Source organism: Podarcis melisellensis, assembly GCF_964234715.1.
Source record: "Podarcis melisellensis genome assembly, chromosome: 14".
In the NCBI taxonomy this organism is placed as follows: domain Eukaryota; kingdom Metazoa; phylum Chordata; class Lepidosauria; order Squamata; family Lacertidae; genus Podarcis; species Podarcis melisellensis.
In genome coordinates this window covers 25,135,848-25,163,571 of record NC_138546.1, presented here as the reverse complement: position 1 = coordinate 25,163,571, position 27,724 = coordinate 25,135,848, and the positions used below count along the sequence as shown (strand labels likewise).

At 52.0% G+C, this 27,724-nt stretch overlaps 3 protein-coding genes across 9 annotated transcripts; 1 reads left to right on the top strand and 2 right to left on the bottom strand.

Annotated features, from left to right (window-relative positions):
• Positions 1 to 2: 2 nt before the first annotated feature.
• SERINC4 (serine incorporator 4) lies at positions 3 to 16,748 on the top strand. 6 transcript variants are annotated; one of them, XM_081888184.1, is made up of 13 exons: positions 3,518 to 4,181; positions 4,386 to 4,550; positions 8,814 to 8,981; positions 9,926 to 10,104; positions 10,229 to 10,308; positions 11,221 to 11,314; positions 11,438 to 11,649; positions 12,273 to 12,368; positions 12,454 to 12,580; positions 13,021 to 13,093; positions 13,857 to 13,908; positions 14,243 to 14,384; positions 14,499 to 16,748. In XM_081888184.1, exons 2-13 carry the CDS (start codon positions 4,449 to 4,451, stop codon positions 14,710 to 14,712), a joined length of 1,539 nt encoding a protein of 512 aa, XP_081744310.1. In that variant the 5' UTR covers positions 3,518 to 4,181; positions 4,386 to 4,448; the 3' UTR covers positions 14,713 to 16,748. The 6 variants fall into 6 exon arrangements, with proteins under 6 accessions (XP_081744314.1, XP_081744311.1, XP_081744310.1 ...); XM_081888188.1 differs by lacking the exons at positions 3,518 to 4,181; positions 4,386 to 4,550 and adding an exon at positions 3 to 118; XM_081888185.1 differs by lacking the exons at positions 3,518 to 4,181; positions 4,386 to 4,550 and adding an exon at positions 383 to 467 and having other exon boundaries at positions 8,814 to 8,985.
• Positions 16,749 to 18,588: 1,840 nt separating this feature from the next.
• On the bottom strand, positions 18,589 to 20,145 carry SERF2 (small EDRK-rich factor 2). Its single transcript, XM_081888919.1, has 3 exons — positions 19,989 to 20,145; positions 19,641 to 19,743; positions 18,589 to 18,869 (listed from the first exon to the last, which is right to left on the bottom strand). The coding sequence occupies exons 1-3, from the start codon at positions 19,993 to 19,995 to the stop codon at positions 18,794 to 18,796; spliced, it is 186 nt and encodes a 61-aa protein (XP_081745045.1). The 5' UTR covers positions 19,996 to 20,145; the 3' UTR covers positions 18,589 to 18,793.
• A 1,270-nt stretch (positions 20,146 to 21,415) lies between these two features.
• Positions 21,416 to 27,197, bottom strand: LOC309356708 (peptidyl-prolyl cis-trans isomerase FKBP8-like). 2 transcript variants are annotated; one of them, XM_081888310.1, is made up of 8 exons: positions 26,846 to 27,197; positions 25,729 to 25,898; positions 25,264 to 25,352; positions 24,927 to 25,144; positions 24,441 to 24,613; positions 24,021 to 24,098; positions 23,635 to 23,754; positions 21,416 to 23,210 (listed from the first exon to the last, which is right to left on the bottom strand). In XM_081888310.1, exons 1-8 carry the CDS (start codon positions 27,105 to 27,107, stop codon positions 23,181 to 23,183), a joined length of 1,140 nt encoding a protein of 379 aa, XP_081744436.1. In that variant the 5' UTR covers positions 27,108 to 27,197; the 3' UTR covers positions 21,416 to 23,180. The 2 variants fall into 2 exon arrangements, with proteins under 2 accessions (XP_081744436.1, XP_081744437.1); XM_081888311.1 differs by lacking the exon at positions 26,846 to 27,197 and adding an exon at positions 26,123 to 26,331.
• Between the last annotated feature and the right edge of the window lie 527 nt (positions 27,198 to 27,724).

The following is a 27,724-nucleotide window of genomic DNA, read 5'->3' as shown; positions in this document are numbered from 1 at the left end:
AGCAGCGGGAAAAGGAGAAAGCGGCACTAATATAGAGATCAGCGCAAGAGCCTAGAGCGCCAATGCCCGGCGCTACCATAGAGAGTGGAATGTAGACTGGCAAGCCAAACATCTGCAGGTGGAGCTTCCAGGTTCCTTTTGACCTTCTTGACCCACCCCAATAGCTGCTCAGAGAAAGCACTATAGAAATCTGGCAGTTATAAATAGGCGTGGTGGGCGGAGGACAGAAAACAGAACGAGAGCAACAAAAGCAAAGGGCTCTACTCCTTTGGAGTTCTCATAGGAAAAATGTGGCTTTCACAAGATTTTCAAACACTAAAAAGTACCGTGTCAGTGCAGCCCATTGTCTCATTATTGTGTGGGGAACCGTGGCTGAGAATGACATTCCTGCAGTGTAGATTACTGCAATGTATGCTGAACATTAGAGATGGAGGCAGATTGCAGGTATTGAACAACAACCCTGCAATGTAGCTCAGAATTATTTCTTCATATTATTATTATTATTATTATTATTATTATTATTATTATTATTATTCAGTCTCTTGGTAGGTTTTATTTAAAGAAAATGCAGATTTAGCAACTGTGGAATTGATCACAGGAATGGCCCTGAGGGAAGAGGTGAATCACTGTTCCCACATTTTTGCAACAAAATCCTCCCCACTTCCTATATTTTATCTTGCAAGGAGAAAGCAACTGTGAGAGTGATTTTGATAGCAAAACAGAGCTAGAGAGAAAGCCTTCACCCCTGGCTCCCCTGGGATCATGTTTGCAAATCTTCTCTGAGTTAAACACGTGCTTTCTTTGAGCACTGCATTACTAACTGCTTCCCCCTTTGCACCTTGTTCCCCACCCCCACCCCCGATATCCCCTGAGATTGGAGGATAGGTCAAGCTAGTCCTTGCAGCCCAAATCCAGAAGCCAACAGTATGCTATTCATCCAATGGACAGTCATTTTAAAATGCTTACAAACTAAAGCTAAAATAAACAGCACCCCATTTATTGGAAACAAGACTGAAAGAGCAGGCAAGCCTCCATTTTCTGGGAAGGGGACACAAACATTGCTGCCCAGTTCCAGCTATGACAAAAGCCTGGATTTTTTTATTGCTGCTCACATTTTTGTCCAGGGCCCCCCAAAAAGAAACAGTCAGCATTTAACCCTGAAACTGAACAACCTGCATCAGTCTAAATGTTAGGGACAGGTATTTCTATACACCAATATTGGCGGGCAGCAGGCATGGAGATAAACTGGCACACACTTCCAAACACAACGTTAAGAAAAAGCAAAGTGTCTTGTGCCACCTTAAAAATTAACCAGTGTTAGCCTTTGTGGGCCTACAGGTCATGTCATCAGTGTTGTCCTGAGTTATCCTGGAAGGGCAAGCATGTGGGTGGAATTGTAAACAGTGAGGTCAAAAGGAAAAGCAGAAAAGTACAGATGGTGGACCTCTTGTGGATGTGGACTGAAAGTCCATCTAGTCTAGAATCCTGTTCTCACAGTGACCAAACAGATGTCCCTATAGGAAGCCTACAAGCAGGGCCAGAGTGCAATAGCAGCACTCTCTGCATTTGTGATTCCTATGAACTGGCATTCAGAGGCATATAAGAGAGTACAGGTAGAACACAACTATTGTGGCTAGTAGCCATTGGTAGCTTTTTCCTTCTTTAATTTATCCAATAATTTTATTTTAAAGCTATCCACATTGGTGGTCATCATTACATATTGTGGTAGCAAATACCGTCATTAAACTATCCACAGTGTGAAGTGCTTCTCTTTGTCTCTCCTGAATCTCCCACCATCCAGTTCCATTGGACGGGCCCCAGTGAGCTCTTAGTATTACGAGACAGAGAGAAAATATCTATCTGCTTTCTTCACAGGACAGCAGGCCTGGAAAGAATAAGAGGCAGAGTGTGGGTAATGTGGGGTGTGCCTAATGTCACAGGGGAGGCAGTGTTTGTTAGGTGGAGGGAATTATTATGCCATAGCAGAGAGCTCAGAGATTAGGCAGTTCATGGGGAAGGAAAGATCAGAGAGTGTGGTAGTGGCTGGGTGAGGACAGATCCCAGGGGAAAGCAGGCTGAGCCTTTCAGTGGACCTGGGGCCTCTCTGTAGCACATCAATGGGAAGGGCACAGGAAGGGAGTCCGCAGAACCATCTTTCCCATAGGGCTTAGTGGTGTGTCGCGCAAGGGCGCCAGCCACTCAGGGGTGCCCCAGCGAGTGGGGGAGCTGCGCGGCTTTGCCAGCAGCCTCCCCTTTCCTTGCATGCCCATCAGCTGTGCCCCGCCAACCATAAGGCTGGCGGGCATGCAGCTTCCCTCCCAAGCCTCTGCAGGGATTGCTCTCCTGCAGCGGCATGGGGGAGAGTTGTGCCCCCCCCCCGGATGGCTGGCAGTGCGCAGCTACGGCCAACCCAACACTATCCATGGTAATTTGGGGGGTGCTGGGCGGATATTTGCACCCCAGCGCCGCATCTGCTAAAGACGGCTCTGGGAGTCAGATACCCACCCACACTTCCTTGCAACAGCTAGGGTGTGGAAATCATTCTCTAGGACTGGATAAGCAGGATGGTAGAGCAATTGTCATTCTTGTGGCCTCCCCACCTTGTTTCACATGGATTAGACATCTGGCAAATCCCCAAATGTCAGGTTCTCACCTGTTTGTCTTCAAGGTGACCCAAGCCTGTTTGTTGCTTTAGAGTTGTTCGTATCATTAATTATTATATTTATTCATATCCTGCATTTGCCCCCGACCAGGATTCAAGGTGACTTGCACAAATTAATACAACACAGGTAAAATACAGAAAGCTAAAAATATATACGCCCTGATTGCTTAGTTGGTTAGAGTTTGGTGCGGATAATGCCAAGGTTGCAGGTTTGATGCTTGTATGGGACAGCTGCATACTCCAGCATTGCAGGGGTTTGATACGGTAATCCTCATGGTCCCTTCCAATTCTACAATTCTATGATCATCATTAAAAAGCAACTAAACTCCAATAGAAGTAAAACAATATAAAGAACAAAACTATTAATAAAAACAGTAAAAATAAACAACGGTATTAAAAGGCCTTTCCTTCAAAACCCCCACAAAACAAGTCAGTTCCCCAAGGCCTGTCGGAATAAAACAGTCTTCACCTGCTGGCAAAGGAAAAGGTGGGAGCCATTCTAGCTTGTCCAGGAAGTTCATGGGAGCAGCCATCAAGAAGGCTCTGTGTTGCCACAAAGCATGCCTGTGAGGTTGGCAGGAGTGAGAGAAGGGTCTTCCCTGAAGACCTCGGAGCAAAGGCAGGTTTGTATGGAAGAATATGGTCTTAAAATAGGGCTTTATTGGTCACAAGCAACACTTTGAATTGTGCCTGGAAACAAAATGGTAACCAGCGGAGCTGTTGCAACAAGGGAGTCATATGGTTCCTATAACCTGCCCCAGTCAACAGTCTATCAGGGGTCAGCAAACCTTTTCAGCGGGGGGCCGGTCCACTGTCTCTCATACCTTGTGGGGGACCAGACTATATTTTGGGGGGGCAAATGAACAAATTCCTATGCTCCACAAATAACCCAGAGATGCATTTTAAATAAAAGCACACATTCTACTCATGTAAAAACACCAGGCAGGCCCCACAAATAACCCAGAGTTGCATTTTAAATAAAAGGACACATTCTACTAAGTAAAACCGGCTGATTCCCAGACCGTCTGCAGGCCGGATTTAGAAGGCAATTGGCCAGATCTGGCCCCTGGGCCTTAGTTTGCCTATCCATGGTCTAGCTTCACCATTTTGGACCAGTTGAAGTTTCTGGGCACTTTTCAAAGGTAGCCCCACGCAGGGTATGTTAACAGTAATCCACACAGGATGCAACTAAAGTGTGCGCCACTATGGCCAGACCAGTTTTAGTTCCCCGATGGAAGCCCTGCCCACTCTCTGGCAGCCAAAAGAGGCCAGTAGTCCTGCATGGCTGAAGGCTGGTGGAGTCCTCTGCCTGCCTGCCTGCCTGCCACCCTCCCTGCCCTTGGAGCAGGTTCACAGAGGCTCCCTTGCCAGGAAAGGCCCTGGTGAGGGAGCCTCTGTGGCGGCTACTTTGCTCCCTAGGGGGACCTGAGGTGAGAAGACTCCTATCCCTTCCATCTTGCAACAACAGCCTGAGATTCACCTAACCCAACGGAACGGCTAAGCTCTCTATTTCTGCCGGGTAAGAGGGTTAAAGAGGCAGATTTGGCTCCTGACATAATCAGGCAGAAAGGCAAGTGGAGGGGAAAGGAGCACCATCCCCCCACCCCAGGAAGGCCAATCACTGGTCCCAAGGATCAAAGGTGGAGGCAGCGGGTTGCCAGTTGGCCAATCTCAGCCTCTCAGCTAATTGGCTTTCTCTCTGCAACCGCTTTCTGGAGAGCAGGCTCCACCTGGTCCCAGGGATGTGCTGCTGAGCAAAGGGCTGGGCCCACGGAGCCAGGAGCGGATGACTGGGGGACGAGGGCAGGACGTCCAGCCGTTCCCTTGGGGAGCTGGGGGCACCGGGAACAGAGGAGGAGGGATGGTGCCAGGCTACTGCAAGGCCCAGGTAAGCAGAGGGGAGGCTTCAAGACTTGTCAGCTCTGGGGTCTGGCCAAGGGCCTGGCCCAAGAGGCCCCCAAGGGAGGAAACAGCCAGAACAGGCGATGCCAGCTTGAACACGAGCTGCTTCTTCTACCCCTGGGCGACACTGACTAGCAGCACCTCACCAGGGTATCAGACAGGGGGCATTCCTAGCCTTTTCTGGAGATGCCGTGGGTATCAAACCAAGGACCTTCTGCATGCCAAGCAGGTGCTCTGCCACTGAGCCACAATGGACCTTCTGCTGTGCCTGCAAGGCCCAAACTCAGGCCAAAGTCCCAGCAACCTCCCCTCAGGCGAGGAAGCCTCTAGCCACAGCCAACGTTGGGGAAAGCAAACTAGCCACTTGCCCAGCAGCCCACTTGGCCCTTGCCCTCAGCTCCAGGACCAGGGAAGGATCAGGCCTCCCACGGAGGTTCAGAGGATAAAGGCTTGTGAGCCTCAGCCTTGACAATCAACACAATTAAATGAAAGATGATTGGACTCACAATGAGAATGTAGAAAAAGCACACATGCAGAGGGTTCTTGGGATGATGCATGTGTGGCCGGGGGGAGGGGGTTGGGTCGCCCTTCTTGCCTTGTTCACACAGTCTGCCCAGCACTGTTCCCCAGTGCTCAGGAGGAATTCCAGAAGGGGTTTTCTGTTGCAAACGGGTCCTGCAGGGCTGGTTTTCAGATGCATGCAGTTGGCACGTGGCCTTCCACACATCTTGTTTATTCCAACCGTGGATTTTCACTGTTACCCCGCTTGCCATCCACATCAGAGGGTGGAGCCTGGCATAATTAATTCAGTTGGTGGCTTTTTTGCCCCTCCTCTGCATCGCTGGCAGCACAGAAGGCGGCATAGCTGTCAACCTTCCCTTTTTTGCGGGAAATTCCCTTATTCCAGCGTCGTTTCCCACTGCTATCCTGGATTGTTAGATATCCCGTAGACTGTCCCCGGGACAGGTGAGGCTGCTAATCCCTTATTTTCAAATCTGAAAGTTGACAGCTATGAGAAGAAGGCAAGAGGGCAAACTTGGCTAGCCCAGTTAGTTGTCGTGTTTCACAAGGCACAAACTGGAGGCCTCTTGGCAGAAGGGGGAGCGATACCTCTTGATTCTTTTTTTAATACTTGGGGAAGTGCTATATTGATCTGCTGTTTGGTTTTGTGTGGTTGGGACCAAGTAGCAGTATTTTTTTTTAAATATGGCTAATCTTATCTATACAATCCTGTAACCATTAACAGGACAGCTATGCAGTCTCTTCCCCCATCCCTCCCAAAGTGCAACATCAATGAAAGACTGAAGTTCTTTTTTAAAAAAATAAATTTTATTGGTTTTACAAAAATTTTAAAATTCATTATATATCATCTCCTAGAATTCCTTTATCTTTTTACAATTCCACCACATATAATAAAAGGTGCCAAGACTGAAGTTCTAAGGAATAGGTTTTGTGCATGAAATTCAGATTAAACTTTTTAAAAGAGAAAGTCTGGTGTATGTACTGTGATTAGTCTGAAGAGGTAATTCCCCACAATGACTTGATATCACAACTTCCTCTCATCAGGCCGCTGAAATTCAAATGCACCTTCAGCATTGTAGTCATTACTGGGAATGAACATCTTCCGTCTGTTACTGGTGTATCTGGAACAAAATAACTTAACTTGTGCTGACGAATGCAGGGTTTATGTGTGTGATAGAGGCCACCCACCAAAACATCAGTCAGCACCACACACATGAGAAGCTACCCCTCCCCACCCTTCAAAAAAAACCCCACAACAACTCTGTGCCAAGAAATTTCCACACCAGACAGAGACAGCGGATGTTTAACAGGCTGTTTCTACTTATCGGATTTCCCAGAGGAAGGGGAAATCCGGCTTAAATTTAAATTTAAAAAAGGTGGGCTGGGATTTTGATGGTGGTGTTGTTGTATAAACAATGCAGAAAACTTGTGTGCCTGAGCAGCATCATTTTCCACAATGAATTCCTGCCTGGAAGGAGCTTCCATAGGGATGCTACCCCATAACCTGGTGCCAGCTCTTGCCTCTAGAAGCTCAGGATTCACGCACTCATCCATCTGCTTTCTAAACTGATACACTTTTCTCCTCTGACATGTTCCTTGGACCCTCCCCTTCCAGGTATCTACAATCCCTTCCTCATAGGAGCTGTCTCGATTCCTTTTGCAGTCACAATATCAAGGCCAGAGACAGTCCTGGGTGCTTCTTGCAGGTCGTTAGCTGCCCAGGAATGGGACATGAGTACCTTCTTTGTGTAGAGTAGCTTCTTGGAAGCAGAGCGCCAGTTTCCCTCTAGGTGTGGCACCCCTGCCTCTCTTTTAGCAGGAATCCAAGTGGGTGTTTCTCTAAGATGCCAGTTGGTGCCTGGAGGGGTCCTCTCCATAAAATCTCCTTAAGCTGATGGGCAGCAGTTTCAGGCCCCTGGCTCTGGGCACATGGAGAATTAAGCTCCCCATCTTGAGGTGATATCCCAGTTGGTTTGAGGAACACATTCCATTCAAACTCTTTCCCAGGTGTGCTTCTTGACCGAGGAGGGTGAAAGGTGTTCAAGGAGCTTCCTGAGCCAGGCCAAAAATGTGGCCAACTAGCAAAGGTGGTCCCCCACCTTGCAATGCATCCCTAAATTCATTGGCCCAACTGCAGATCACGGGGAGGGGCTCTGCCCAGCTCAGGTGGGAGGAGGGGATGGATGCTGTGCCTGTGTCAATTAGGAGTGACTCTAATCCCTCTCTAAGGTTCTTGGTGGTCAGATGGACTCTGAGAACACAGCTGGGCAGGATGCTCAGGTGCAGAGCTAGGAGTGGGTGGGAGGCTTTGGCTGGCTCCTCTTTGGGGCCATTGCCTTATGGGATCCAGGTGTTGCTGTGCTAGACCCAGAGAAAGAATAAGAAATGCAACAGCTGCAGAACTGGTCAGAAGCAGCAGACAGAGAACTCAGTGACGCAGGAGCTTTGGAGTCTCTGGAAAGTGGGCTAATGAGAAGGTTGTTGGCATCCAAAGGTGTCCTGCAGAGTGATAATAAGGCAATGCAAGCAAGTTAAAACAATGAGCCTTAGGAGTGTCAGAAGCCATCTTCTATTGAATCAGACTATCCAGCTCAGCACTGTCTACACTGGCTGGCAGCAATAGCTCTCCAGTCTCCATTCATCGGCCTTCCCAGCTATACCTGGAGAAGCTGCTTGAGATTGAACCTGGAACCTTCAACATGCCAAGCAGATGCTCTGCCATCGAGCAACAGCCCTTCCTGGTCTTAAAGTGTGCCATTCGGCAGTGATCCCTGCTTGGTATACAAACTCATCTTCCTGTATATGCTCATTGAGATTTACCTTTAAAGTATTGCACTGTCAGTTGGACTTATTGACAGTGCCAGAGCAATCCTCCTGGGCACACGTGAACTCCAGATTACAGGGAAGCCTGTGGAGTCAGCCTGGCAAGCCCATCTCTGCTCACAGATTGGTGCCTATTATGCTACTTCCATAGCAGACTGCTCAGCTGGCACGTCTCAGTGACAGGAATGTGCCCTCCCTTTCTAACCTATTGTGTGTTCCACAGTCTCAGGATGGGTGGCACAAAACCCTCTGAGGGCACAGAAACATTGCAACCCACGGCTGGTTTTCCCACAAGGGAGAAACCATGCATGAATTGTTTTCTTTATTAACTGCAATTGTATAACTGTTCCATAAGAGGAGCTGCTCTAAAGTACAGTGTAGAACAGCAAAAAGAAATTGCCATTAAGAACTAAAACACCATCTTATAAATTCTGTGTCACTGCCAGTTCTTGACCCACAGCTGGCCCCATGAGCTGGGTTGCTTGTTTTGCATATTTTGTCTGGCTGAACCAGAGACTGGTGGGTTGGTGGAAGCACGTTGGACCCTGAATGTGACGCCTGCCCCTCTCCAGCAGCAACAGATGGCACCTGAGCTTCCTAATCCCCTTAATCGCGCCTCCTGCAGGCTGTGCCCCTCACTCACTGCTCAAGGACCTGCTCAGGGACAGCCTTGTGGGTGGGCCAAGCCTAGGACAATGACCCAGGACAATCTGGCTGCCCAGCCCCTCATCCATGCAGGCAACAGACCCCAGCTGCTTTCTGCTGGCAGAGGCTTGGGGTGAAGGGTCCAGTGAGATGGAAGAGGCAGGGAGTCCAGCTTATTGTGGGTACGGAGGCAGAGGGTTGCTGGGCATGCAGAGAGGGCCTAAGTAGGTAACACTCAACTTCCCTCTCCCCTGCTCAGATTTGCTGCTGCTGCGGCCCAGCCCCTTGCACCTTGTGCTGTCCCTGCTGCCCAGGCATCAAGGTCTCGACAGGGACCCGGCTCCTCTACATGCTCTTCCACATCCTGGCCTGTGCCAGCTGCTGCTTCATGCTCTCCCGCACTGTGGCCGAAGCCATCAAGGAGAACGTACGTGAGTGAGAAGCCAATGCCACCGCCATTGGGAGCCTCCTCCACCTGCACCTGGAGACTCATTGGGGCAGGAGGACAACTGGCCACTATTCTGAGAAAATAATCTCCTCCAAGTGGCAGGGAGGGGCTGGAATGACCAGCTTCCTCTTATTAATTCACTTCCCTTTTAAAAATGTTATTACTCTAGTTCTATTTAAAAAGAGAAGAAAACAGAGGGTGGGCTCTGCAAAGCAAACATTTTAATTCCACACTAAATAGGGGCACAGGGACACGGGTGGCGCTGTGGGTTAAACAACAGAGCCTAAGACTTGCCGATCAGAAGGTTGGTGGTTCGAATCCTCGTGACGGGGTGAGCTCCTGTTGCTCGGTCCCTGCTCCTGCCAACCTAGCAGTTCGAAAGCACGTCAAAGTGCAAGTAGATAAACAGGTACCACTCCGGCGGGAAGGTAAACAGCATTTCCGTGCACTGCTCTGGTTCGCCAGAAGCAGCTTAGTCATGCTGGCTACGTGACCCAGAAGCTGTACGCCGGCTCCCTCGGCCAGTAAAGCGAGATGAGCGCCGCAACCCCAGAGTCGGCCACGACTGGACCTAATGGTCAGGGGTCCCTTTACCTTTTAAATTGCGGCACAATGGTTAGCATGTTGGACTCGGACCAGGAATACAAGAGTTCAAATCCCTACTTGGCCATGAAGCTCACTGGGTGTGATTGGGGGGGGGGCAGTCCCCACATCTCAGCCTATCTTCCCTCACAGGGTTTTTGTGGGGATTAAATGAGATGGGAAATAGTCATGCATGTTGCCTTGAGCTCCTTGGAGTGGCACAAAGTGGGATATAAATGCAATCAATCAATCAATCAATCAATCAATCAATCAAGGGTTCCAGTGTGGAAGTTCTGGCAATGCTTCCCCCCACCCTGGGTCTCTCTCCCTTCCTCCCACAGGTGCCTTTCTACGCAGTGCTGTGTGAACACCTTCCTGGGGGCAGTGACTGTGACATCCTGGTGGGCTACTCAGCTGTCTACAGGGTCTGCTTTGGCACTGCCTGCTTCTACCTGGGCCAGGCAGCCTTCTTGGTCAACATCAAGTCCAGCAGCAACGTCCGCGCCCTCTTGCACAATGGGTGAGGAGAAGGGAGGTTCTGACCCAGACCTGGGCTGTTACGGAGGAGCAGGCAGAGGAAGCCACAGGCTCGTCCATCCAAGGGCCACCCTGGTTATTCACCGCCTCTTTGGGGTCTGTTGCAGATTCTGGTTCCTGAAGCTCCTCATCCTTGTGGGGCTCTGCGCAGCCGCCTTCTTCATCCAAGACCAGCGCTTCCTCCGAGGTAAGGAGAATAGAAGAGCAGCCCACTTGGCTGCTGGATCAGGCTGGTGGCTCTGCAACTTGCTCTTTCCAAGCACCCCACCCCTCCTCACTGTAGGGACAGCCCTCCAGGTAGGGGTGGAGGAAGGCAGCCATTTCCCTTCTTCACCAGCCTCGTTTCCATTCTGCTGCAGTTCAGTTTCCACCAAATGCGACGTAATTTGTCTTGCTGCCTGCTGTTTGATGTAGGTTTAAATTATGTGACGTGAATAACTGTTTGGGTAACTTACATACATTTCAAGGTGAAATAAATATCAAAAGAATGTAAGGAAAGAAAGAAACACTTATCATTCATTGTCATCTGCAGACTTGAAAACTACAACAGGAACATATATGGACCCTTTTTGCTTGACAGATTTCTGAACAGGCAAAATGGAGCCATTCCCTCATCCTTTTCTGTTTCTGTCAGAATCAGCATCCCTCCCTCTGGTGGGCTTATTTCCTTACTGATAATCCTCTGAGGGAACCCATAGGAGGTGGAGATGGCCACCAGCTTTGAAAGATTAGACAAACTCATGGAGGCAGCTGGGCTTCTGAATACCAGTTCCTGGAAGCCACAGAAAGAAAGGGAGTTCATGTGCTCAAATCCTGTTTGCTGGTTTCCCATTGAGGCATGTTGTTGGCCACCATGAGAAGAGGATGCTGGACCAGATGGGCCCTCATTGGCCTGATTGAGCAGGCTCTTGTTTCCATGATCCTGCTTCTCAGCCAAAAAAGGCTTCTCTTTGAGGGATCTAAGCCAGAAGAGCCTCTTTCCTGCCTTTCCTGGCCAGAACTGAGCTGGCTTTCCAGAGGGGAAACAGCCTGGCAGGACAGGACACCTTTGGTCCCCCTGACCACCACCCACAGTTCTGTCCTCCTTTGGCCCTTGCAGCCTGGCACTTGGTTGGTGTCTGCGGAGGCTTTGCCTTCATCCTGGTCCAGCTGGTGCTGATCACAGCCTTTGCTCACACCTGGAACAAGAACTGGTGAGTCTGCCTTCTGGATGGAATGGGTTGGGGCACCTTCCTGGACCACAAGGGGGCCGGAGAAGGGAGGGAGCTGGCCTCAGGTCGGTGCTCCGAACAAGCTTTTCCCTCGTTCTCTCACAGGCTGACAGGCGCCTCCACGGACAAGCGCTGGTACCTGGCTATCTTCCTGGCTACACTGGGCTTCTACACCATAGCCTCCACCGCTTACACTTTCCTGTACAAATTCTACACCCACCCAGGCGGCTGTTTCCTCAACAAGGGGCTGCTGGCCTTCAACGGTGCCCTGTGCCTCCTCATGTCCTTCATCTCCATCACCCCCTGCGTCCGCCTGCGTGAGTAATGGCATGTGTGGATTTTACAGCACAGGGTGGTTTTGGAGGGGCAGGGACTCGCAGCCTTCTGTGGCCTGCAACAAGTGAAGTGTAGAGCACTCTCAGGACTTAATTGCCCAAAGAAGCACTGAACCAGTGCCCTCTTCTCCCTGGAAGTTCCTCTCCCAAGGATGTTGAGTTTGAGGTGGTTTCCTTAGAGGGGTAGGTGCTAGGAGGGTAAATAATTTTATCAAATACTCACCTAAGAGACCAGGCTTCTAGGTACACAACAAGGTGAAGCAGAAATAATAGGTCCAGGTGCAAAAGGTGATTCAGAAACAAGGTCATGAGACAGTCCCTGGACCCTGTCACAGGGAGCTCAGCAAGGAAGGGGATCAGAGAGCCAGAGGCCTGTGATGTTTCCAGCAACTGGAAGGGTCAAGAGGAGGCTTATATACTCTGCCTCCTAAAGCACACCCTAACTATAGCTTCTGGCAGTGAGGGGGCATCAGAAATCATGTACACACAAGTAGACCAATGACTCTGGGCCAATAGACACAGACTGCATTTTCACTCTTGATTGTTGGGATGTTTTTTGAGGACACTGATAACCCTTTATTTCCCTTGCACCTGCCTCCTCCCAGGACAGCCAAGCTCCAGCCCCTTACAGGCCTCCATCATCTGCTGCTACGTCATGTACCTGACCTTCTCTGCCCTGTCCAGCCGGCCACCAGAGAAAGGTCTGTGTCAGCTCTGAGCCTTTGCCTTCTGGGGAGATCCAGGCCCTCAATCAGCTAATGGCATTTTCCTCCTCCTCTCCCACAGTGCAGTACAAGGGGCAGAATCTCACCATCTGCTTCCCCAGTGTGAGCAAGGACGGGATGCAGACTGAGGACACAACGGTGGCTATCCTGGGGGCTGGGGTCATGTACGCCTGCGTCCTCTTTGCCTGGTGGGTACCTGCCTATGTGCCCCCCGAGGTCTCAGATCCCAAGCCAAGGATTGACCCCAGCTTGCCAGAGTGGGCCAGAGGAGGGGTCTGGGAATAAGGGAACTGCACTGCCACCCATTCCTGTTACAAGATAATAGACTGGTGGAGAATGCAGACAAGTTACACCCCGGTCACACATTGGACTTCTGGGGTAATGCCCTCAGGCTGCCCACCAAGTGATTCTTTCCTCAAAGCAATTTGGGGCAGCCCTGACAGGGAGGAGCAGAGCCCGCCTGCTGGACTCCTGGCATACTGGGATGGATTCTGTGTCAGAGAAACAGGACAGGCTGTCCATCCCATCCTGCGGTCAGCTTGTCTACAATGGCTGGGTAGAGGATGGGCTGTGCTCAGGAAGGGCTTCTGCTGCTGATTTGCTCATCCTTGTCCTTCTCCTCCTGCAGCAATGAAGCATCAATGCTCGCTGAGCTGTTTGGACCTCTGTGGATGGTCAGGATCTACAGCTTTGAGTTTAAGGTGGGTTCCAGGAAAGGGTCCAGTGTGGGGCAGAAACCCTCTTGAGAGGCAGCTGCTGATCTTCAATGCTTTCCCCCCTAACCTCCAGCTCCTGAAACGATTCTCCATTGCCCAAGAGGATTCTCTGCTCTTTTATCATTTATTTGTTATTTAGCATTTCAAGTGGCAACCATTGTATGTGTTTGGGCAGAAAAGCAGGCAATAAAATGAATGTCTCAGTGTCTGATGCCTGCTTCTTGGGATACTGCCTGTGTTCAAGTTCTAATGTCCAAATGCACAATCTGCTTTGTTCCCACAATGTATATCTCATGGATTTCCCCTGCAAAACACTGGCAGGGGTGGGCCCAATCCTAGCCTGGTTACCACTTCCAAATACAACCAGGGTAGGATTTCCCCTTTTTCAGCTAGAGGGGAAAAGCCAGCACCCTCTGTAACCAATACTAGGCTCCCTCTTTGTTTCCTGGGAAGTCAGGACTCCACAGACCACCCTCAGGATGGGGGTGGAGAGCCTCTGGCCTTCCAGATGTTGCTGGACTGCAACTCCCATTCTCTTCTCCCCATCCCCAACCCCCTGGGACCAGACAGGCTGAGGCTGATGGGAGCTGAAGAGCCATGGGTCCCCTATGACCACCATCGTGACTTAAGGGTTGGGTGAGGGTGTCACCCTGGCAGTTGCCAGCTGTGTTTCCATTGTGAGCTAAGGGGCAGCCAGGTGGCAAGAGGTGGCATGAACAGTGGATGACCCATCCTGTTCTCTTTGCAGAAGGCGTCCTGTTTCTTCTGTTGCCCTGATAAGATGGAAGAGGAGGTAGCAGGTGAGTGCAATGGAGCCCCAGCAGCATCATAAGCCACTTGGGCCTTCCAGTGCCCCACAACCACATCCAATGTTGGGGTGCAAGGAAGGTATCTTAGGTATGCATAGCAGGAGGAGCAATCTTTGGGGACACTCCTTATCTTATGCTCTCCTGAATCTTTCCCCTAGATGCTCAAATAAGGGACAGGGGATGTGTACAGGACTCCCCAACAATGGGACACCCCATAAGAGTCAGGATAGCTGGCCATTCGACCAGACACGGGTATTGGTGCAGAGCAGGGTTTTGGATCCCTGAGCTGTGTGAGCAGGAAGGCCCTTTTTCACCCCTGGCCTAGGGCAGAGAGGTGAGCAGGAAGGGTCCCCAGTGGAGCAGCAGATTGTGCACGGCGATCCTGTGGTCTACAGCTACTCCACCTTCCACTTTGTCTTCTTCCTGGCCTCGCTGTACGTCATGATGACTCTCACCAACTGGTTCAGGTAGGAACAAGGTGCCTGGTTCAGGTAGGAACAAGGGGAGTGGCAACTAGAGTGGCAAAAGTGGGGGGGCAGCTTTGCAGCTTGCAATGCAACCTGTCTCTGCTCTCCTTGCAGTTATGAAAATGCGGTGCTAGAGACCACCTTCACTCATGGCAGCTGGTCCACCTTCTGGGTTAAGGTCTCTTCTGGCTGGGCCTGTGTCCTCCTCTACCTCTGGCTTCTGCTGGGCCCGCTCTGCCTCCCAGGCTCGCGCCAACGCAACAACACCCCCCTGCGTGTCTTGCGGCGTCAGCGGCGCAACCTTCACCGCATCAGTGTTGCTACGTAGCTGCTGCTGCCGCCACGCCAAAAGGGCCTGGAGGCTCTTTTGCTTTTGCCACAGCCTGCCGTGGGCTCAGCCGCCTGCCACGATACCAAAGGCCGGTGTCAAGAGACCCACCTGGTGCCAAGAGACCAGGCCTGGTCCGAAGACTGCCTGCCACTGGGTGCTGCATGTGAAGGCCGCCCACGATGCCACGTCCCAGTGCTGGCCACAGCATGCCTTGCCCCAGCGGGTACCTTTAATGTGAACGAGGCAGCAGAGTGGGGGCTCAGAGGAGGCAGGTGCTTTAATGGAAGGAGAGGATAAGGGTGGTGCTGATTGTCCCCCAGTGTTGGTTGCAAGGCTGGACAAAATACGAGGCAGAGCTCCAAGTGGCGAAGTCCCACTAATATGGACCAGAGAACTCCAGAGAGAGGAAGGAGGAAGGTGCACACAAAGAATCAGACACAGGAACACAGCGCCTCTCCCCAGTTCTCAGCCATTATCAGACACTGCAAGGTCTTGACAGTGAGCAACATCTGACTTGTAGTGGGGGGGTGTGAGGGGGGCCTCCTGCTGTGGCACCTCTTCCCATGTGTACAGGTGGTGGAAGGATGATCCTGCCAAATGGGGGGAGGAGGGTCCTGCCGCGGTGCTGATTAACAAGGAGAGACAGACCCAAAGGGCTGGTGCTCATTGCGGACGTTGTATTTGCTCTGCCAATAAAATCTTGTTCAACTGTGATGCTGCTGGGTGCATTGATAGATTCAGGGGCCCATCCTGCTCTCCTGAATCCTAATGGCTGCTCGTGGACCTGCTTCCCCCACCGCTACTTCTTTCCTTCCGTATGAATTGCCCAGCCTTAGAACTCACAGCAGTGTAGCTGAGGCTAATGCGCCAACTTGGCAGGGTGGTTGTTGTTAGGCAGGACCTTTTAGTGTCGGGGGTGGGAGGATAGTAGAGGCTGGGCTTGCAAGACTCAGTTGAGAAAATGATGGAGCAAGCCCAGCATTGGAACAGCCTTCTCTCTCTGCTGACTCCACCTGTGGTTCCTATTCCCAGTTGTACCTGGAGAGGCCATCAGCGACTGAACCTGAACCTTCTGGTGCCTGCAAAGCCCATGTCGGCCCTTCCTGCAAATGTTCCTACAAAGCATCACCTGGGAGGACTCTGTCCCACAGCCAGAGAACTCTTGAATTGGAACTTTGGTTTCTCTTTGCTCCTTAGGGGGCAGGGGAGGAATGGGGAAGAGCACCTCAGCAGAAGAGGCTAGTGCCACTCTTTATGCCAAAATTCCCCCCATCCTCTTTATTCCAAAGCACTGCAGGGAGACCTCCTATGGCCAAACATACTGTGGGTGTGGGTGGCACTGCCTCAACTGAGGCTGCGCAAGTTGCTGACAGTTGGGAGATCTTGGGTTATTTCCCTGGGAGAGGAACTTTTGTTTAGAGTATCTCACCCAGGGCAGGTGAAGAGGGGTTAGAACATCCTCCCTAGGTTTGGATGGGGAATGCTCTGCCTTGCAAATCTGGGGCATCCTGCCTGGTTTGGATCAGCTGCAATAGGAGAAGAATCAGAGGACAGACTCATCCAGGCCAGCATTTGGGACAGGCTGTGGCAACCTGACAAGAGCCAACAGAGCATAGTCTCTCCGTGGGGAAACTATGATCCCTGCAGTCATGGTAATTCAACCCCTTGCCCAGGTTCTTCTTCAAGGTCCGTTGCCTCTGAGGCAGAGTTCACATTTTGGGAGCCACTGGATGGGCAAGATCCAGTTCTGTGGGATGAAACCAGCCTGAGCCCCTTCCATTCCTTGTCAAGCAAACAGGTGATGCAAGGCCAGTTGGGGAGGGCACTGTGAAATCCAGTACGCAAGGTACTCCTGTGCCTGTGGGATGCAGCAGGTCTGAGATCAGGCCTCTCCTGATGACCAGACACAAGGCTGACCTCCCTCTCCCCCAGAGATAATCAGGTCTGTGCAACTCCTAGGAGGAGGCTGGCCACAGAAAGGGAGAGCCAGAGAAAGCAACTACAGGTGACTAGGCCTGGGTACAGTCAGTCATGGGCTAGGTCCCGATTTTAACTCAACTGGTAAATGGAGCAAGGCAGGCACTGCACCAAACTGAGTGGGAAGAGCAACTATTCAAAATATGGCCGGGAAGTCTAACTCAGCTCTATTTAATTTTAAAAGGGAGGATTCTTCATCTTTTATGGAAGAAGGCTTTGCTCTAAGAAAGCCAGTTCAAGAAAGTGACATCACTTCATTGGAGGTAATTTAAAGCCACCAACATAATGCCTGAAATAAATGTTGGTTTACAGTCTAGAGGAGATCAACTTTAAACCACAGGATGCCAGCATGGCTAAGTAAGAAGGCTGTAAAAGGCAAGAAGGGATACAGGAGAGATGACCACAGTCACACCCTGCCTGCATCTGAGCTTACACAGACATCTCTCTGGGCATAGGGTGCTGGACTGGACCCCTGACCCAAAGAGGCAATCCTGGGTTTTTATGGGAGCCCTGGTATCAGGTGGTCACTGACTCTTGTCTGAATCAGTCCTGAAGAGTAACTACCTTGGCTTGCCCCAGCTGGGTTCTAGCATTATAACAGAGGAGAAAAACCTATCTCTAAAAAGCCCCAAATGTTGCAACCTTGCCTCTTAAGGGATTTGCTGTAACCACTGGATTGTTTTGACTGCTCTTTCTGAACCTTTCCAGCTCTACTATTTTCTTTTCAAAGGTGTGAGGAGGCACCAGGCAAAGTCTCTCCTGTTTCTTGGGCTTTAGGGTAAAGGCTGTGTTTATGTAATTTTATATTCTTCGTCTGCCTGCTTTGCATGGCTTATTGGCTCGTGGCCTGATCTCACAGCTGTAGGGTCTCTGCATTGTTTTTGAGCATGTTGTTGTTGTTTTAAATCAGGGGTGGCCAACTCCCACAAGACTGCGATCTACTCACAGAGTTAAAAACTGGCAGTGATCTACCGCCCTTTTAGGGGGTTCAGGTCAAAGTTGTTGAGCTTTTTTGGGAAGGAAAATGGCCCATTTTTTAGGGGTGCAGGACACGAAAATTGATTTTTTTTTAGGGGAGCCAAAGTTGTTGAGCTTCTTTTGAGGGTCCAGTGATCTACCTCAGACGTTCAGTGATCTATCGGTAGATCACGATTTACTTGTTGGACATGCATGTTTTAAATCATGACTGTCTAGACGTTTTTATGAATTGTTAAGTCAGTTTAAATGTTGTTTATGCCCCAAAGGTGGCAGACAAGCCTTTTAAAAAATCAACATAAGAAAATCTTCCATGAAGCTACAAGTCAGGACTGTCTCCCATAGGCACCTCATCCTTACGCTGCGCCAGTGGCGTAGCGTGGAGGGTGCAGGGGGGGCCGGCCGCATCGGGCGCAACATCGGGGGGGGGCGCTCGCACTCGCAGCTCTCACTACAGTGCGCCCACTGTGGAGGGGGTGGGTGCCAGGCGTGCGGTGCGGAGAGAGAGCGAGGGACTATCTGGGGGAGGGACAGTGCAGCGGCCGCCCAGCGCAGCGCTGAAGAGAACCACACCAGACCAGGCAACAGCAAGAAGAAGCTGGAAGCGGTGGCAGGTTAGGGGGCGCAAATTACTTGCCTTGCCCCGGGTTAGGGGGCGCAAATTACTTGCCTTGCCCTGGGTTAGGGGGCGCAAATTACTTGCCTTGCCTCAGGTGCTGACAACCCACGCTATGCCGCTGCGCTGTGCCAAATCTCAGCTTCTAGCTGTTGGTGATAGGATAGGCCCATGACCACTGTACAAGGCTGCAAACCACATAAACACACACACGGGCGCGCACAGTGGATAAATTGCTCCATCTCACTTCAATGCAGCTGACCTGACCCATCTCATTTCTTGCAGTAATTTTTTCAGCCTGGACAAATGGGTAAAACTACTTTAATGAAGTATATTGATTCTAGCATTTGCCAGCTCCCACCAGGCTGGGGCTCCTCCTTTCTTCTCCAGCCTCAGCAGGAGGTGGTCTAGTGGCCCCCATAATGCCACTGTGGCTATAAGCAGGAGTGTGAGCGGTTGTGGGAGAATGAAAGGGAGCCACCACCTGGGCAGGCCCCACAGGGCTCTTGCCTACTTTGGCTGCTGCTGAGGCTCTTCCTTCTTCTCCTTGGCAGCCTTCTGCTTCTGCTGCATGATTTCTGAATCTCTGGGGAGAGAAAAACAGGCAAGGCAGTCAGGCTGTGGCCACTGAGTCTGGAAGGGGCACCTGGGCCTGAGGGCAGGTGCTGGGCTGCTGGCAAATAAAGGTAGGGCAAGGGCTGCCTCAGTCGCCACTGGGCCTGAGAGAAGGGGCTGTCACTCTGGCCTCTGAGGGCTTTGACAAGGGGCTAGGCTAGGATTTGAGTGGAAAGTAAGAGCAGGGATGGAGAAGCAGCAAGGACAGTTCAGCGGAGCCTCCATAACCAGTGGCAGAACCTCAGGCACAGCCGCATGGACGTAGTGCGGGGGGGGGCAGCTTCCCCCCTAAATCAACCAAAATCAATATAAATCTGATGTTCCCTCCCAACAAAAGCCTCCCCCCCAACAAAAATCCTGGCGACACCTGTGACTGGGAGCCTCAGCCCTCAACAGCAATGCCATGGAGGAGTCTAGAGACACCTTAAAGACAAGCAGACTGAGAAGGGCATCCAAGGAAGCGGATGCCAGGAGCCCCGGAAAGCTCACCCCGCCCTAAGGTGCTTCTATTTCTAGTGCCACGAGAAGCCTTTCCCTATCAGACAACAGGATGATGCCCACCGCTCACCGCCAGGGGCAGAATAAATAGGAAAAGCAGGGAGGGTGGGGAGGCAGCCAACCGTTCCTGGCTCTTGTTCCGGCCAGGTCTTTTATGCTAAGGAGGAGGCGCCGCCTCCGGGCTCGAGGCCCGGCCCAGAAAAATACCCAGCCCGACCTTGTCCCCCTCCCGCCCGGCGCTCACCGTTGCTTGCGGGCGGCGGCGGAGAGGCCGTCGTCGCGGCGCTTGCCCTTGTCAGCGTTCTTCTTCATGTTCTTGCTGCGCGCCAGTTCGCGCTGGTTGCCCCCTGCACCGCGGAGAAAGGTAGTGCACGTGTAAGCGCGGCGGGGGCCGGTCAGGCGGGACCCCGGGGGCCACTGCGGGCCGCCGAGCCTTGACGGGCGGGGGGAAAGGGCGGCAGAGGCGGAACTCCCCCCGCCCTGAGCAAGTCAAGGAGGCAACGGGACCTTCCAGCCCATATCCTCCCCCACCCACCGGAGGGTAATAAGGGGGCGCGAGACCGGACCGGGAGGGGGGGGGAGTCCCGCTTACGCGTCATGGCTCCGCTTCGCTCGAGTCCCCGAGGCAGCTACGGCCACAGCCCTGCCCTGCTCCGCCCCCGTCGCCTGATTGGCCAATCCGCACAGAGGCCAGGAGGCTATTAGCCCGCCAGCGCCAAGAGGCGGCTACTGGACCAGGCGGACCATTCAGCGATTGGCTGCAGGGGAGGACGGCCAGAAATGAAGGCGGGGCATCATGGAGGGCAACAGGCGCAACGTGGCGGTCTTGAAGCCCCTCCCCTGCGCCGCGAATGGCTGTGGAGCCAAGAGTGGCGGGGCCCGTAGGAGCTCCGCCCTCTCCTCTCCGGTCCTGGGCACGGAGTAAGTGTTAGCGGTGGCAAGATCGACGGCCAAGCTCCCCCAGCAGAGGTGGTGCCGCGCGGGTTCCGTCCCCGTGGGATGGAGGCAGGACCGGCTCAATCATGAGTCAAAGTGAAGCCATTGTCTCAGACGGCAACAGATCCCAAAGCCCTTGTTTCTGATGTAGATCTTCATTCACTCCCTTCTTATTTGGCAGGGAAGGCACTATTATGCGGCTCGCCTCAGGCACCAAAATGTCTTGGGCCAGCCCTGGATGGAGCAGAGGGTCAGAGGGGGGTTTCCCAGCTGCTGCTCTGTCAAGGGGTCAGGGTAAGCTCACTCTGCAAGGAGTCAGGTTATTTACCATAAAATCATAGAGCTAGAATGGATCCTGGGGGTCATCAGTCCAACCCCTCTGCAATGCAAGAATATGCAGCTTATCGAACCTGCAACCTTGGCATTATAGGTGCCACACTCTAAGCAACTGAGTTATCCCTGGATTATTTTGGGGCAGTGGTGGCAGGAGAGGAGTGGAACATGTTTTCAGTACCTGGTTAGGGTGCAGCCTCAATCACAAATTGGCCAAGTCAGGATGGCTCTTGTGCATCAAAACCCCTCTCTCAAAGCCCAGACCTTATGCAGGAAGCGCAGCGGCAGAGGAGATTTGGACTCACCATTGTCTGCCCTTCCTCACACACACACACCAAGGGAATCCTCATTAAATAACCAACATTGTCTAATCTCCCTGTGAGCAAATCAGGATCAATGCTCCATAAATGGATTGCCTGGCAACACTGCCTTCTCTTCCTCAGGAACCAACTCCCCAGATCCAACTTTCTCTCTATATAGAATTTTCATTTATGACAAACATTTCAAACAGAATCATCTTTACATATCATATTTTGACTTTCCACCCCCTCTTTCTCTCTTCCTTATATTTACTCTATTTTCCTGCATACCCGAATCTAAATCTATTTTATATTTTATTTCCATCCATTTTATATATGTTTTCAATACTGCACATTTTTACATTAATCCTTCTAATGTTTTAATTCATTTACAATGAGTTTGTAAATATTCAATAAAAGATTTTCATTCCCCTTTAAAGACTTTGTTATCTTTATTTCTTATTCTTCCGATGTTTCGCCATTTCTGCATATTCCATTAGTTTCTGTAGCCATTCTTCTTTTGAGGGAACATCGCCAGCTCTTTGCCCTGAGCAGCAACACCAGGAAGACTTCCTCCTGCAGGCAAGGCTCTTTCTTTGACTGCCCACCTGTGGAACTCCTGACTGTTTCAAAGAAGGCTGCCCACTACATTTGAGCACCAGGGCCTCTGCTAGGCTCCGTTTCACCCAGACATGCCTGTTGTTGAGGATGAAGCTGTTCCTTTGTCCCATCTTCAACAGAGACTAGACGCTTTTAGGCCAAGCACCCAAAAAAGAGTAGTTGAGTTGCTCTGCAGCCTACGTCCCTTGCATGAACTCACTACCGGGGTGACCCAGCACCTAAAGGTGCTCCTCCCTGAAAAAACAGGCCATAAGAGAGTCCTCCTGAGAGTTCTTAGAGGGAGGTGGGAAATGTTGTTCCTAACTGAAACTGCAAGTACACACACAACCCTCTATGAAAATCCAGTTGCTCAGAGGTTATCTGCCTTCTACAATTTAGGGGATACTTTTAGGACAGAAGAGAAGTTATTCCTACTCTCCTACAAAGAAGGAGGACCTTCTCTGTACTTGACCTGCTACAGCTCATGAGTGAGGCTGCCACAAGAGAGGTGATGGTGACTGGTGGTAAATATTGTGTGTGCAGATAGAACACAGAAAATTTCAACAGCAGGAAGAAGAAGAAGAAGAAGAAGAAGAAGAAGAAGAAGAAGAAGAAGAAGGAGAAGAAGAAGAAGAAGAAGAAGAAGAAGAAGAAGAAGAAGAAGAACCCTGCCAAGGGAAACAAGGCAACTGGGATATCAGAATGGCCCTTGGTGGATCTTCAGAGCAATACGGAACCCTTGAAGTACATGGCCCTTATGGTGCACATAGATGTACATCCTTAGGGGGGACAAGGCTGCTCTCCATACAACCAATTTTCACTCTTTTCAGCCAAACTGCAAACTGCTGCCTGGCTGGGCCTTGTGGCAGTCATGAAGCCCCTCCTTTGCCCAGACTTGTGTTTTAAAGAGGTATGGGAGAAGAACACAACACAGTAAGAGTGCTGTTTGTCTGCTTTTAGAAAAGGGAGAATAATCATGCCAGAAGCAGAGCACCCCACCCCACAATGCAGAAAACCCTTTGCCATTCCGTGCAGGGAGCTGTATGTCTGTCCACACCCTGGAATTTGTTCTCCTCCTCAGTTCAACACTAGGAACAAGCCAGTCTTTGGGTTGAATGAGACATGTATTCCAAGGTGGCTTCCCTGCAGATTGGCAGGGAAATGAATAGAGCACAAAAGAAAATATAAGCAGCAGGCTGGGTTGCAGGGCAACATCCAGCCTCAGAGTATCCAGCTTCAGCTGAAAAGGATCTTCCCACCCTTTCACAATGACAGCCTTCCTTTACACTTAGGGAACATCATCATCAAAGGTGTCAATGAGAGCCAGCCACTTGACTTTGGGTGCCATGTTTCATTCTTGGATAAACATCGCTTGCAAACCTCTCAATTGCTGGTGGTGGTGGTAGAGAAAGAGGAGGAGGAAGAGTTCCTTTTGGGACTTAGAGCCACACAGTTCCATAGCAGCTGTGGGTCTGCCCCATCCCAGGAGAAACAAGTGGGCACACACAACAAGTATTTGGCCCTGACACCCCTCAGAAGTCCTAGCTGTTGGAGAAGGTGGAACTTCATATTTCTGCAAGGCTTTCTAGGGTCAACCCAGGAAAAGAAGCAGCCACTCAGCTTGGCTGGGGAGCAGGAGCATCTGTCTGCAAAAGATGGCAGTGAGGAGACACATGAGCCTTCACAGCCTCACAATTTCTTATTTACCCCTTACATTTTTTCCACCTTTCCTCCAAGGAGCTCAAGGTGGCATACATCTCCCCATTTTATTCTCACAACAACCCTGTAAGGTAGATTAGGCTTGGAGGCAGTGACTGGCCAAAGGTCACCCAATAAGATTAATGGCTGAGTGGGGATTTGAACCTTGGTCTCCCGGGCCCTAGTCAGCACTCTAACCACTACACCACACTGGCCAAACAACATGCCCACAAAGGCAGCTGCCACAAGGCCACCGGAACAGTCTTGGGAACCCAGCAGCAGTAGCAGCACCCAGGATAAAGGGGCTGGAAGGCACCTGCTAAGTGACAAGGACCCTCAATTCTTTGCCTTAACTAGGCCGTGATAACATACCTGAGCACTGTGAGCAATGGTGGGTGTTGCCATGTCTTCCGGAGTGGCCCCTCCTGGGCCAGGGCATTCCATCTGCCCCCTCTGCCGCCTTGCTAGTTTGGAGAGCTCAGCATGGATAGCCTAGAGACAGCCAAGGTCATTTTAATCCTTCTGGGGAGCAAATGGTTAATACACTCGGAAGGCGGCGGGGGGGGGGGATCACCTCCAGTGCCCCCTGAGCACCCTCCCACCAGTGGTAGGAATATGATGTCATCTCAGTGCGAGCTGAGCAAAAGGGGAGATGCCAGTCCCAAGTGCCGCAAGTGGCAGAGGATGAAGCTGGCCCAGCAAAGATGGACCTTCCCCACCGCCTCTGTCTTTGCCCCTAGCATGTCCCGTTGCCTCACCTTGGTAGTTGGCTCCAGCTGCAGTGCCCTCTTCAGAATGGCGGTGGCTGCCTGGTCCTCTCCCCGCTCTGACAACAGCTAAATAGCACAGAGAGAGTGACAGAGATGGGGTGGTATATGAATTGGGTAGGGGTGGGGAAGCCTGCCCTTGTCCACCTCTTTCTCTGGCTGTTCTCTGTAGCTGTTCCTTGCCCCTCCCTCATGCCTTCTCTCACCTCTTGTGGTCACAACTCCCTTTCCCCCCACTTCAATCCAGACACAGCATTAGGTCAATATTGTGGAACAGGGACCTTTGCCACCCCCCACCCCCCACTCTGGATCTCAGCCAGCTGTACAGCCTTCAGCATGCCGTTCCCTAGCCAAGTTCTTCCCTCCTGGCCCTGGAGCAGCTGAGGGGCTGGGAGGCGTTTCCCTCATCACCTTCCCTTTCCTGTAAAGTGCCTTGATGTTCTCTGGGTCAAGCTGTATAACTTCATTGCAGGATGCCAGGGCCTCATCCAAAAGCTTCAGCTTCAGCTGGGCGGCTGCACAGTTGTTGAGGCATTTGACCCGATGATCATGCAGCTCCTCTTCCTCCCCCTGGCTTGGGCAGTCTAGAGAGAAACCCACATAGGTGCAGCGTCACCCCCAGCCAGGAAGTGCAGCTGGGGCTAAGCCCCAGAACTGGGCTTCTGCAGTAGGGATGGGTCAAGTGTGCCTTTGCGGGAGAGCACCTCTGGGACAGGGTTCCTCTCCCTTTTCATCCAAAGTGCCCAGATTTGGGCTCATGGCACTATTTCCAGGCAAGCTGCCGGTCAGCTCTAATTGAACCTGTACCAACCCCATGTTTCCAACACGCACCCACATGGCTATGTTGGGAGGGCTTCATCCCCCAGTGCATCCCAAGCCCTCAGAACAGTGCCTCACCTGTCCCTGGCAAGGAGAGGATATGCAAAGCCTGCTGGTAGGAGTGCAGGGCCTGCTGGTAGTCCCCCCGCTCAAAGTGGAAGTTGCCCCACTCCCGCTTCTGGTTGCCCAGGCTGAGGCGCTCCATGGTGGGCAACAGCGACAGGTCCGGGCTGTCCTGCACGTGCAGCAGAGTCACCTCATACAGCAACGTGGCATCTTTGGGAATATCTGGCTCCCTGCAGGAGGAGGAGGAGAGGCCTCTGAGAACACACAGCTCTCTTCCCGCACTGAGAACCCAGATGTTGCCCCCCTCCCTGTCCACCAGTCACAGTGCAGAGCAATGATGGATGACTACCTGCCCAGGTGACCATAGGCACAAGCAGGGCCAGCGAGGAAAAGGGCTATTTCACCAAGCTGCATGGAGAGGACGCCAAGGTCCAAAGCCTAGGGAGACAAAAAGGAGACAAGGACCTGACCCGAAGTGCCCCCCCCCAAACACACACACACACACACACACATATATCCTGCTGTCACACCTCTCAGCACCACTACATGCAAGAGTACATTGGCTTGGGCGCAACAGCCATTCTCACATGGTCTGCATTGGCCTCTGCTGTAATGGCTGCAAAGCTGCTAGTCCTTTCCACTGAAACAGAACAGAAGCAGAATGGCGGCAAGATTCCCCCCATTGGTGGCATTCAGTTGCTCAGGCAACAGAGAGAAATGGGGGCTCAGAATGGGCTGCCAGGCAAAGCCAGGGGGCAAGGAACAAGCCAGGGGGGCAAGGAACAAGGAAGGTTGCAGCCTTCCCACACCTCACCTGTATTGCCTCCCCCTGGCCGATGACAAAGGTGAGTTTTTGGTCCTTTTCCACCAGGCTGTGGTCCTCCAGGATTCCCAGCATCTTCACAGTAACCTCTTGGCCCAGTTGTGGCCAGCTGCCTCCCTCTGGACTGCTCTTCACCAGCCACTTCCGTAGGGACTTGTCCTCTGGAGGGTGGAAAGGGGAGAATCAGTTCAACTACAGGTGGAGGTGTTTGCCTGAGGAAGTGTGTGGAACTCCAACTGCCCAGGTGCAGAGGAAGGAAGGCCAAGGGAGTGCTGGAGGATGAGGAAGTTACAGCCCCTCTCTCACAACACAACCTGCTCTGGCCAAATGGAGGGGCCTTTTCTCCTCACCATGAGGTACTGCAGTGTCCCACCCGCCCAGTAACTTCCAAATGGTCCTGGGCCAGGGTCTGATTTACGCATAGGTGAAGTACACCACAGTTTAGGGCTTCAGGTGATGAAGGCCTCCAAATACAAAAAAGGGACTAGTTTGTTTTCATTTGCCTTCTCTGTCCTGATATCTACGCAAGAACAAAACATTTATTTCTCTCTTCTGTCTTCACGATCTGTTAGACAAATATACTTTTGGGGGAAGGGGTAGAACAATGGGGCCTCTCAAACTTGGCAGAGCTGAGGGTATCAGAAGGTCTTAATGTGGTTCCCCACACCCACCAGTTTTTCTCCTGCCTGGGGGGAAAATCCAGGTCCCCAGAACTTTAAGCATTTGCATTTTATTATGCTGCCTTCGCTTATCCCCTTATTCCTTTTGATGCACCACCACACATTCTGTGGAGTGCTGAGGTGGGCATCAGTCGAGCCACTCCTCATTCTGATGCACCTCTAGGACCCCATGGGTGTGAGGGCTGAGGCGGGGGCAGGCGGCTTTCTGGCTAAGAGGCAGCGAACCCAGCAACCATCTCCTGCCCCCAGGGGCTTCTGGCTGTGGCGCTTGTTAGCCAGCGATGTCCCCCCGTCCCCCAATGACTGGCAGCAGAGAGGATCATGTAGGGTCTGAGAGTCCGAGCCGCCCTGTTGCCTCCAAGGCCCTCTGGGCAGCAGCGGGACCCTCCATCTCCTGGCCTGAAAGCCCCCTGCGCTCCGGGCCTCACCTCGGAGGTCCTCCCAGCCGTCAGCCGCAAAGAGTGCTGCAAAGCCGCCTCTTTCTCCTCCCAGCAAGCGCTCCAGCCGCTGGTAAAAGGCTCGCTCCTGAAGCTGGGGCGGGGGCTCCTGGATGATAGTGTGGGGCAGCAGGAAATGGACCCTCCGTCCAAGGTGGGGGCTGCCTCCCTCCAGCAGCACCGGCCCCAGGCTGGCGCCCGCCCCTTCGCCTTCCTCCTCCTCCTCGCCCTGAAACATCTTGACGAGGAACATGGTGGGCAGCTCCTCCGTCCTCGGAAGGGGCTTCCCGGAGCGAGGGGCTTTGCCGGCAGCCGCGCATCAGGATCTCGAGGGATTTGCTTCCCCGCCTTGCATGCGACGGTCGGAGCAGGCCGGCAGCGGCAGAAGCGAGAGGCCGCTTAGCCGTCTCTCCTTCCCTCAGTCTACACTGAGCGCCTGTAATTCAATTAGAGAGTAAGCCCCCTACGCCCCAGCTGCGCTCAGGCTTACTTCCAAGGAAGATCTGGGCGTCAGGCTGCGGCTGGGTTTAGCAGGGATCAGCAGGGCCCCCTCCCACATCTCAAGCGGGGCCCCTCCCTTTGGGCTGCCTTAATAAACCCAAGTAAGTGCCTTCGCGTCTATAACAGAAGAGGCGGCGAGCAGCAACCCGCTGTTCACCCAGATACGACGGAAAAGGGGTTTTCCTCTTATACTACGCAAGGCCCCAAAGACTTGCGCTAAGAGGGAATACCTCTCGTGGATGAATGGGTTCCTCCCCATTTCCTGACAGGCTAGATTCTGAGAGCACGAGGTTGGCTTTGCCCTCCCTCCCAATTCTCTCATGTATGAACAGACCACCCAGAAGCAGAAGTGCCAACCTCAATAAAACA